The 12,500-nt window shown below is 45.4% G+C and overlaps 2 protein-coding genes across 6 annotated transcripts in view; one reads left to right on the forward strand and one right to left on the reverse strand.

The window, feature by feature from the left end:
- Positions 1-12,500, forward strand: part of Mp20 (Muscle protein 20) — a 172,241-nt gene that overhangs the window by 90,387 nt on the left and 69,354 nt on the right. The window lies entirely within an intron of this gene.
- Positions 1-12,500, reverse strand: part of LOC139755172 (muscle-specific protein 20) — a 28,563-nt gene that overhangs the window by 4,819 nt on the left and 11,244 nt on the right. For both annotated transcript variants that reach the window (XM_071673341.1, XM_071673342.1), the window contains exons 2-3: positions 7,906-8,105; positions 7,078-7,198 (exon numbers count right to left, since the gene is read on the reverse strand). In XM_071673341.1, the coding sequence (XP_071529442.1) occupies positions 7,078-7,198; positions 7,906-8,105 (321 nt within the window). The remainder of the gene's footprint in view (positions 1-7,077; positions 7,199-7,905; positions 8,106-12,500) is intronic.

A 12,500-nucleotide genomic window follows, 5' to 3' on the forward strand; every position in this document is an offset into this window, starting at 1 on the left:
GAAGGTATTAAGAATATATGGTGTGGGAGGAAAGTTGTTAGAAGCAGTGAAAAGTTTTTATCGAGGATGTAAGGCATGTGTACGTGTAGGAAGAGAGGAAAGTGATTGGTTCTCAGTGAATGTAGGTTTGCGGCAGGGGTGTGTGATGTCTCCATGGTTGTTTAATTTGTTTATGGATGGGGTTGTTAGGGAGGTAAATGCAAGAGTTTTGGAAAGAGGGGCAAGTATGAAGTCTGTTGGGGATGAGAGAGCTTGGGAAGTGAGTCAGTTGTTGTTCGCTGATGATACAGCACTGGTGGCTGATTCATGTGAGAAACTGCAGAAGCTGGTGACTGAGTTTGGTAAAGTGTGTGGAAGAAGAAAGTTAAGAGTAAATGTGAATAAGAGCAAGGTCATTAGGTACAGTAGGGTTGAGGGTCAAGTCAATTGGGAGGTGAGTTTGAATGGAGAAAAACTGGAGGAAGTGAAGTGTTTTAGATATCTGGGAGTGGATCTGGCAGCGGATGGAACCATGGAAGCGGAAGTGGATCATAGGGTGGGGGATGGGGCGAAAATTCTGGGGGCCTTGAAGAATGTGTGGAAGTCGAGAACATTATCTCGGAAAGCAAAAATGGGTATGTTTGAAGGAATAGTGGTTCCAACAATGTTGTATGGTTGCGAGGCGTGGGCTATGGATAGAGTTGTGCGCAGGAGGATGGATGTGCTGGAAATGAGATGTTTGAGGACAATGTGTGGTGTGAGGTGGTTTGATCGAGTGAGTAACGTAAGGGTAAGAGAGATGTGTGGAAATAAAAAGAGCGTGGTTGAGAGAGCAGAAGAGGGTGTTTTGAAGTGGTTTGGGCACATGGAGAGAATGAGTGAGGAAAGATTGACCAAGAGGATATATGTGTCGGAGGTGGAGGGAACGAGGAGAAGAGGGAGACCAAATTGGAGGTGGAAAGATGGAGTGAAAAAGATTTTGTGTGATCGGGGCCTGAACATGCAGGAGGGTGAAAGGAGGGCAAGGAATAGAGTGAATTGGAGCGATGTGGTATACCGGGGTTGACGTGCTGTCAGTGGATTGAATCAAGGCATGTGAAGCGTCTGGGGTAAACCATGGAAAGCTGTGTAGGTATGTATATTTGCGTGTGTGGACGTATGTATATACATGTGTATGGGGGGGGGGGGGGTTGGGCCATTTCTTTCGTCTGTTTCATTGCGCTACCTCGCAAACGCGGGAGACAGCGACAAAGTATAAAAATATATATATATATATATATATATATATATATATATATATATATATATATATATATATATATATATATATATATATATATATATATATATATATATATATTCCTTTGAGTCCACGGGTAAAATGAAACACGATAAGTTCCCAAGTGCACTTTCGTGTAATAATCACATATTCATGGTAGATACAAGGGAGAATGTATATCAACACGGGAGAAAAGTGTAGGTCAGTTGATATACATTCTCCCTTGTGTCTCCCCTGATGATGTGATTATTACACGAAAGTGCACTTGGGAACTTATCGTGTTTCATTTTACCCGTGGACTCAAAGGAATATTTTTTTTTTCTTTTTTTTTTGTTTTGTCGCTGTCTCCCGCGTTTGCGAGGTAGCGCAAGGAAATAGACGAAAGAAATGGCCCAACCCACCCCCATACACATGTATATACATACGTCCACACACGCAAATATACATACCTACACAGCTTTCCATGGTTTACCCCAGACGCTTCACATGCCTTGATTCAATCCACTGACAGCACGTTAACACCGGTATACCACATCGCTCCAATTCACTCTATTCCTTGCCCTCCTTTCACCCTCCTGCATGTTCAGGCCCCGATCACACAAAATCTTTTTCACTCCATCTTTCCACCTCCAATTTGGTCTCCCTCTTCTCCTCGTTCCCTCCACCTCCGACACATATATTCTCTTGGTCAATCTTTCCTCACTCATTCTCTCCATGTGCCCGAACCATTTCAAAACACCCTCTTCTGCTCTCTCAACCACGCTCTTTTTATTTCCACACATCTCTCTTACCCTTACGTTACTTACTCGATCAAACCACCTCACACCACATATTGTCCTCAAACATCTCATTTCCAGCACATCCATCCTCCTGCGCACAACTCTATCCATAGCCCACGTCTCGCAACCATACAACATTGTTGGAACCACTACTCCTTCAAACATACCCATTTTTGCTTTCCGAGATAATGTTCTCGACTTCCACACATTCTTCAAGGCTCCCAGAATTTTCGCCCCCTCCCCCACCCTATGATCCACTTCCGCTTCCATGGTTCCATCCGCTGCCAGATCCACTCCCAGATATCTAAAACACTTCACTTCCTCCAGTTTTTCTCCATTCAAACTCACCTCCCAATTGACTTGACCCTCAACCCTACTGTACCTAATAACCTTGCTCTTATTCACATTTACTCTTAACTTTCTTCTTTCACACACTTTACCAAACTCAGTCACCAGCTTCTGCAGTTTCTCACATGAATCAGCCACCAGCGCTGTATCATCAGCGAACAACAACTGACTCACTTCCCAAGCTCTCTCATCCCCAACAGACTTCATACTTGCCCCTCTTCCCAAAACTCTTGCATTCACCTCCCTAACAACCCCATCCATAAACAAATTAAACAACCATGGAGACATCACACACCCCTGCCGCAAACCTACATTCACTGAGAACCAATCACTTTCCTCTCTTCCTACACGTACACATGCCTTACATCCTCGATAAAAACTTTTCACTGCTTCTAACAACTTGCCTCCCACACCATATATTCTTAATACCTTCCACAGAGCATCTCTATCAACTCTATCATATGCCTTCTCCAGATCCATAAATGCCACATACAAATCCATTTGCTTTTCTAAGTATTTCTCACATACATTCTTCAAAGCAAACACCTGATCCACACATCCTCTACCACTTCTGAAACCACACTGCTCTTCCCCAATCTGATGCTCTGTACGTGCCTTCACCCTCTCAATCAATATCCTCCCATATAATTTACCAGGAATATATATATATATATATATATATATATATATATATATATATATATATATATATATATTTTATTTATTTATTATACTTTGTCGCTGTCTCCCGCGTTTGCGAGGTAGCGCAAGGAAACAGACGAAAGAAATGGCCCAACCCCCCCCATACACATGTATATACATACGTCCACACACGCAAATATACATACCTACACAGCTTTCCATGGCTTACCCCAGACGCTTCACATGCCTTGATTCAATCCACTGACAGCACGTCAACCCCGGTATACCACCTCGCTCCAATTCACTCTATTCCTTGCCCTCCTTTCACCCTCCTGCATGTTCAGGCCCCGATCACACAAAATCTTTTTCACTCCATCTTTCCACCTCCAATTTGGTCTCCCTCTTCTCCTCGTTCCCTCCACCTCCGACACATATATCCTCTTGGTCAATCTTTCTTCACTCATCCTCTCCATGTGCCCAAACCACTTCAAAACACCCTCTTCTGCTCTCTCAACCACGCTCTTTTTATTTCCACACATCTCTCTCACCCTTACGTTACTCACTCGATCAAACCACCTCACACCACACATTGTCCTCAAACATCTCATTTCCAGCACATCCATCCTCCTGCGCACAACTCTATCCATAGCCCACGCCTCGCAACCATACAACATTGTTGGAACCACTATTCCTTCAAACATACCCATTTTTGCTTTCCGAGATAATGTTCTCGACTTCCACACATTCTTCAAGGCTCCCAGAATTTTCGCCCCGTCCCCCACCCTATGATCCACTTCCGCTTCCATGGTTCCATCCGCTGCCAGATCCACTCCCAGATATCTAAAACACTTCACTTCCTCCAGTTTTTCTCCATTCAAACTCACCTCCCAATTGACTTGACCCTCAACCCTACTGTACCTAATAACCTTGCTCTTATTCACATTTACTCTTAACTTTCTTCTTCCACACACTTTACCAAACTCAGTCACCAGCTTCTGCAGTTTCTCACATGAATCAACCACCAGCGCTGTATCATCAGCGAACAACAACTGACTCACTTCCCAAGCTCTCTCATCCCCAACAGACTTCATACTTGCCCCTCTTTCCAAAACTCTTGCATTTACCTCCCTAACAACCCCATCCATAAACAAATTAAACAACCATGGAGACATCACACACCCCTGCCGCAAACCTACATTCACTGAGAACCAATCACTTTCCTCTCTTCCTACACGTACACATGCCTTACATCCTCGATAAAAACTTTTCACTGCTTCTAACAACTTTCCTCCCACACCATATATTCTTAATACCTTCCACAGAGCATCTCTATCAACTCTATCATATGCCTTCTCCAGATCCATAAATGCTACATACAAATCCATTTGCTTTTCTAAGTATTTCTCACATACATTCTTCAAAGCAAACACCTGATCCACACATCCTCTACCACTTCTGAAACCACACTGCTCTTCCCCAATCTGATGCTCTGTACATGCCTTCACCGTCTCAATCAATACCCTCCCATATAATTTACCAGGAATACTCAACAAACTTATACCTCTGTAATTTGAGCACTCACTCTTATCCCCTTTGCCTTTGTACAATATATATATATATATATATATATATATATATATATATATATATATATATATATATATATATATATATATATATATATAGAGAGAGAGAGAGAGAGAGAGAGAGAGAGAGAGAGAGAGAGTGGCAGATATAGGGTGTTTTGGTCGAGGTGGTGTGCAAAGTGAGAGGGTTAGGAAAAATGATTTGGTAAACAGAGAAGAGGTAGTAAAAGCTTTGCGGAAGATGAAAGCCGGCAAGGCAGCAGGTTTGGATGGTATTGCAGTGGAATTTATTAAAAAGGGGATGACTGTATTATTGACTGGTTGGTAAGGTTATTTAATGTATGTATGACTCATGGTGAGGTGCCTGAGGACTGGCGGAATGCGTGCATAGTGCCATTGTACAAAGGCAAAGAGGATAAGAGTGAGTGCTCAAATTACAGAGGTATAAGTTTGTTGAGTATTCCTGGTAAATCATATGGGAGGGTATTGAATGAGAGGGTGAAGGCATGTACAGAGCATCAGATTGGGGAAGAGCAGTGTGGTTTCAGAAGTGGTAGAGGATGTGTGGATCAGGTGTTTACTTTGAAGAATGTATGTGAGAAATACTTAGAAAAGCAAATGGATTTGTATGTAGCATTTATGGATCTGGAGAAAGCATATGATAGAGTTGATAGAGATGCTCTGTGGAAGGTATTAAGAATATACGGTGTGGGAGGCAAGTTGTTAGAAGCAGTGAAAAGTTTTTATCCAGGATGTAAGGCATGTGTACGTGTAGGAAGAGAGGAAAGTGATTGGTTCTCAGTGAATGTAGGTTTGCGGAAGGGGTGTGTGATGTCTCCATGGTTGTTTAATTTGTTTAGGAATGGGGTTGTTAGGGAGGTGAATGCAAGAGTTTTGGAAAGAGGGGCAAGTATGAAGTCTGTTGTGGATGAGAGAGCATGGGAAGTGAGTCAGTTGTTGTTCGCTGATGATACAGCGCTGGTGGTTGATTCATGTGAGAAACTGCAGAAGCTGGTGACTGAGTTTGGTGAAGTGTGTGAAAGAAGAAAGTTAAGAGTAGATGTGAATAAGAGCAAGGTTATTAGGTACAGTAGGGTGGAGGGTCAAGTCAACTGGGAGGTAAGCTTGAATGGAGAAAAACTGGAGGAAGTAAAGTGTTTTAGATATCTGGGAATGGATCTGGCAGCGGATGGAACCATGGAAGCGGAAGTGGATCATAGGGTGGGGGAGGGGGCGAAAATCCTGGGAGCCTTGAAGAATGTGTGGAAGTCGAGAACATTATCTCGGAAAGCAAAAATGGGTATGTTTGAAGGAATAGTGGTTCCAACAATGTTGTATGGTTGCGAGGCGTGGGCTATGGATAGAGTTGTGCGCAGGAGGATGGATGTGCTGGAAATGAGATGTTTGAGGACAATGTGTGGTGTGAGGTGGTTTGATCGAGTAAGTAACGTAAGGGTAAGAGAGATGTGTGGAAATAAAAAGAGCGTGATTGAGAGAGCAGAAGAGGGTGTTTTGAAATGGTTTGGGCACATGGAGAGAATGAGTGAGAAAAGATTGACCAAGAGGATATATGTGTCGGAGGTGGAGGGAAGGAGGAGAAGTGGGAGACCAAATTGGAGGTGGAAAGATGGAGTGAAAAAGATTTTGCGTGATCGGCGCCTGAACATGCAGGAGGGTGAAAGGAGGGCAAGGAATAGAGTGAATTGGATCGATGTGGTATGCCGGGGCTGACGTGCTGTCAGTGGATTGAATCAAGGCATGTGAAGCGTCTGGGGTAAACCATGGAAAGCTGTGTAGGTATGTATATTTGCGTGTGTGGACGTATGTATATACATGTGTATGGGGATGGGTTGGGCCATTTCTTTCGTCTGTTTCCTTGCGCTACCTCGCAAACGCGGGTGACAGCGACAAAACGAAAAAAAAAAAAAAATATATATATATATATATATATATATATATATATATATATATATATATATATTTTTTTTTTTTTTTTTTCGTTTTGTCGCTGTCACCCGCGTTTGCGAGGTAGCGCAAGGAAACAGACGAAAGAAATGGCCCAACCCATCCCCATACACATGTATATACATACGTCCACACACGCAAATATACATACCTACACAGCTTTCCATGGTTTACCCCAGACGCTTCACATGCCTTGATTCAATCCACTGACAGCACGTCAGCCCCGGCATACCACATCGATCCAATTCACTCTATTCCTTGCCCTCCTTTCACCCTCCTGCATGTTCAGGCGCCGATCACGCAAAATCTTTGTCGCTGTCTCCCGCGTTAGCGACGTAGCTCCCGGCTTCGACGACCTATCAATGGACTGAACCAAGGAATGTGAAACGATTGGGGTAAACCATGGTAAACGACGTCCGCCCACCCACATTCCCACTTGCACACACACACACACACACACGCCCTTATGCCCACCCGAAACCCAGTGGTCGGTACTCACGATGCGGCCGAGGGAGAAGAGGCAGAGGACCACCTGCGGGATGTTGCGTCGCTCGTAGAGGTCGGCCGTCTGGAAGATTTCCTCGTGCGGCACACCGTACTTCTTGATGGCCTCCTGGAACCTGGAACATCGTCCTCCAGGTTAACCTCTACCGTCCGTAACGTACGTCTTGACACACAATATAGACCAGACATGACTACTTGCTGGTGTCTGGCAACATTGATGGTAACCATCTTAAACATGAACCCTTCATGACACATCTACTGGAGAGAGAACCAGGGCTCTTCCTTGCTCTTTCTTAAACTACTTGTTCAGCACATCAGGAATCTCATGAATACCACTCACTTCTCATGGTAGTGTGAATGGATGGGATGGGAGTGCAGTCAACAAGGAAAAATTTGAAATAAGATGAAAAGCAGGAGAGTACGAGATGCTTGACTGAGTCAGGTGCCCCAGTGTCAGTCAGTCACATGGTTGTTGACAGATGAGAGGTTATATATGCCCATGTAAATAGGAACTGAGTTAAATAATGATGATAAATTAACAGATTTAGTTCGTGTTCCTTACTCTTCCTGGTTCCCTCAGTATACATCAAACAGCTACAGAAGTCCCTTTTAGCAGCTTACTGTCGTACATATACTAAATGAACATAAGGAACTACAAATATACCTTCTCAGTTGTGTACATGGCATCTCCCCGATTGACACAGCAAGGGCAACCAACACCTAGGTGTCAGCAGCCGGCAGTATTACCACAACACACACAAGCTACAGCCTAAATTAACATTGTACATGACGCGTCCGAAGGTTGTGAGGGTACGTGACTCACCTCTGTATGTTCTCCATGAGTTTGAAGGATCCGCCGGAGGTCTGGATCTTCTTGACGGAGCCCGGCGCGATCTTGTTGATGAGGTTACAGAGGATGACGCCATCACGGAACACGTCCTCAAAGTTACCAGGCGGAAGCTTCTCCCCCAACACCGCCTCCACCCAGGCCATCACCTCCTGCTCGAGCTCCTTGTTGCGACCCTGTCGAGGACGAAGGGCTCTTACACGCACACACACACACACACACACTGAACTACAGACCAGACTCTCTGACGAGTGTAGTCTATAAGATACTAGAACGGGTTACCAGAAAGCAAATGAATAATTGCTTGAAAAAGATAAATCATCTGAACGAGAGTGAGCATGACTTCAGGGATATGTTGTAAACCAACTTGAGACTTACAAGGGCGAATGAACTCCGTTTTAGAGAAGATAAAAGCATGGGCGAACTGTGTGTATGTAGACTGCCATCTACTATGTACCATGTATCATGCAGGAGGCTAGTACATAAGGTGAGAGCACATCGATAGGTAGAAGACCACAAGTCAGACGAGCCACCATGTACCTGGGAGCGGGTTTGGGCTTACTACTGAATGATGTACCCCACACCTCGGTCCTGGGACCATTGCTCTTCCTGACCTGCCAAAAGGATGGGACTCATGCCTGGTCATGTTTACGGATCATGTCAAGGTCATGAGTAAAGAGAAGAGTGATGACGCTTGCATCCACCCACAAGGGGTACTAGACAAACTCCATATTTGGTCTGATACATGAAGAAATATAGTCAGAGTAAATGCAAAGTACTTCTCAGCATTAACACCTGGCTCGTCCTGATCCTCCTCATTTCTCATATTCCTCCACCTTCCCACAACACCATCTCTGTCGCTCTCCCTCTCATCAACAACTACAAATTGACACAGAATCTGGCAGTTCCACTCCTCCGTCTGTCTTGGGTCAACTAACACATCCACCTCCCTAGCATCTTGGTCAACTGTTTATACTGTCGCCCAGTGGCGAACATCTTCCTCCGTACCAAACCTGACCACACTACCACACCCTGGCACCCGCGACACTGCGACCACCACATCATTTACACCATCACCACATCCAACACAACACAGAACCACACCCATCTTGCGCTTACCACACCTTTAAAGTCAGTCAGTACACCCAACACTACAGCCGGGGTGTTGCCCTGAACGCCCAGGAACACTCACTCCACAGCTTCTATTCCTGACTCTCCCTCCCACCTCACACTTACCCCTCTCCACGCCACACACTCCTGAACGCACTCTTCCCATATACGTTGCCAGCATCCAGGTATGGTAAAGTGTGGCATAGCATAATACTTTATGTCCCCTAAGACCTTGTCTTCACACTTCTCGGTTGATAACGCCGATGATCGCTCTTCCCCACCGCAACAAGATGTCGGCCTCTCCCATATCGTAGCATTCTATACACTATATCTGAACCGTGGTGACGTGCAGTCAGAACAACACGTGGTAGAGACGTGATGACGTGCAGTCAGAACAACCGTGGTAGAGGCGTGGTGACGTGCAGTCAGAACAACACGTGGTAGAGGCGTGGTGACGTGCAGTCAGAACAACACGTGGTAGAGACGTGATGACGTGCATTCAGAACAACACGTGGTAGAGGCGTGGTGACGTGCAGTCAGAACGGCACGTGGTAGAGGCGTGGTGACGTGCAGTCAGAACAACACGTGGTAGAGACGTGATGACGTGCATTCAGAACAACACGTGGTAGAGGCGTGGTGACGTGCAGTCAGAACAACACGTGGTAGAGACGTGATGACGTGCATTCAGAACAACACGTGGTAGAGGCGTGGTGACGTGCAGTCAGAACAACACGTGGTAGAGGCGTGGTGACGTGCAGTCAGAACAACACGTGGTAGAGACGTGATGACGTGCAGTCAGAACAACACGTGGTAGAGGCGTGGTGACGTGCATTCAGAACAACACGTGGTAGAGGCGTGGTGACGTGCATTCAGAACAACACGTGGTAGCACGTGGTAGAGACGTGATGACGTGCATTCAGAACAACACGTGGTAGAGGCGTGGTGACGTGCATTCAGAACAACACGTGGTAGAGGCGTGGTGACGTGCAGTCAGAACGACACGTGGTAGAGGCGTGGTGACGTGCAGTCAGAACGACACGTGGTAGAGGCGTGGTGACATGCAGTCAGAACAACACGTGGTAGAGGCGTGGTGACATGCAGTCAGAACAACTCGTGGTAGAGGCGTGGTGATATGCAGTCAGAACAACACGTGGTAGAGGCGTGGTGACCTGCAGTCAGAACAGCACGTGGTAGTGACGTGGTGACCTGCAGTCAGAACAACACGTGGTAGTGACGTGGTGAACTGCAGTCAGAACAACACGTGGTAGTGACGTGGGACGTGCAGCCAGAACAACAGCCTTTATGTGAAATGAGAGCGAGTGATCAGCTGCGGGGGCTATAACACTATGTTGGACCAGGACAACTTGGTGGCTGGAAAGGCTGTAAGGGGCCGGAATACCTGGGAAGGGTTGGAAGAGATGATAGGGGCTGGAACGGCTGTGAGGGGTTGGAACAGCGGGAAATGGTGGGTAGAGCTAGGAGGGGCTAGAGCGGTTGTATTGTGATGATGGCATATGATGAGGAGCGGTGGCACGTTGAGTGTGTGATGAATGGAGAAGAAGAGTAATAGCTTCAGGGGCAGGAGGTGAAGTGAGCGAGGGAAGAGCAGAGTGAGAGGGGAGCGTTATGTCCTTGTTGACACTCTTACTGCTGGGGACTTCGTGCGTAATGGTAGCTGGGCTGGTGCTGACCAGCAGTGTTGGTGCTAGGCAGCTGTTTGGTCGCCGGGCTGATGATAGCCAGCAATGTTAGTCGCTGGATTTTCATATATTTAAGAGTTATCTAACTCATCGATAATGGTAATGTCTTCAGAGCACTAACTGATATACCTTTAAAATCATTGATTGAATTAGTAACAAAATTAATTCTACTTACTTCATATCGGAAATAACTTCCATCTTGCAAGTAACATTGTAGAGTGTTACCCCAAGTATCATCTCTCCAGTTGTGGTACTTAGGTCAACCCAACTTGAATTGTATTTACTAAAAATGGTGCACAGATCCCTGTACCTCACTTGTCTGCAAGAAGGGCACGTTTACCAAGCCTCTAGCAAACGTTAAGTCATCGTATATATATATATATATATATATATATATATATATATATATATATATATATTCTTTTTTTTGCTTTGTCGCTGTCTCCCGCGTTTGCGAGGTAGCGCAAGGAAACAGACGAAAGAAATGGCCCAACCCACCCCCATACACATGTATATACATACGTCCACACACGCAAATATACATACCTACACAGCTTTCCATGGTTTACCCCAGACGCTTCACATGCCCTGATTCAATCCACTGACAGCACGTCAACCCCGGTATACCACATCGCTCCAACTCACTCTATTCCTTGCCCTCCTTTCACCCTCCTGCATGTTCAGGCCCCGATCACACAAAATCTTTTTCACTCCATCTTTCCACCTCCAATTTGGTCTCCCTCTTCTCCTCGTTCCCTCCACCTCCGACACATATATCCTCTTGGTCAATCTTTCCTCACTCATTCTCTCCATGTGACCAAACCATTTCAAAACACCCTCTTCTGCTCTCTCAACCACGCTCTTTTTATTTCCACACATCTCTCTTACCCTTACGTTACTTACTCGATCAAACCACCTCACACCACACATTGTCTCAAACATCTCATTTCCAGCACATCCATCCTTCTGCGCAAAACTCTATCCATAGTCCACGCCTCGCAACCATACAACATTGTTGGAACCACTATTCCTTCAAACATACCCATTTTTGCTCTCCGAGATAATGTTCTCGACTTCCACACATTCTTCAAGGCTCCCAGAATTTTCGCCCCCTCCCCCACCCTATGATCCACTTCCGCTTCCATGGTTCCATCCGCTGCCAGATCCACTACCAGATATCTAAAACACTTTACTTCCTCCAGTTTTTCTCCATTCAAACTCACCTCCCAATGGACTTGACCCTCAACCCTACTGTACCTAATTACCTTGCTCTTATTCACATTTACTCTTAACTTTCTTCTTTCACACACTACCAAACTCAGTCACCAGCTTCTGCAGTTTCTCACATGAATCAGCCACCAGCGCTGTATCATCAGCGAACAACAACTGACTCACTTCCCAAGCTCTCTCATCCCCAACAGACTTCATACTTGACCCTCTTTCCAAAACTCTTGCATTTACCTCCCTAACAACCCCATCCATAAACAAATTAAACAACCATGGAGACATCACACACCCCTGCCGCAAACCTACATTCACTGAGAACCAATCACTTTCCTCTCTTCCTACACGTACACATGCCTTACATCCTCGATAAAAACTTTTCACTGCTTCTAACAACTTTCCTCCCACACCATATATTCTTAATACCTTCCACAGAGCATCTCTATCAACTCTATCATATGCCTTCTCCAGATCCATAAATGCTACATACAAATCCATTTGCTTTTCTAAGTATTTCTCACATACATTCTTCAAAGC

Source organism: Panulirus ornatus, chromosome 18 (assembly GCF_036320965.1).
Source record: "Panulirus ornatus isolate Po-2019 chromosome 18, ASM3632096v1, whole genome shotgun sequence".
Taxonomy (NCBI): domain Eukaryota; kingdom Metazoa; phylum Arthropoda; class Malacostraca; order Decapoda; family Palinuridae; genus Panulirus; species Panulirus ornatus.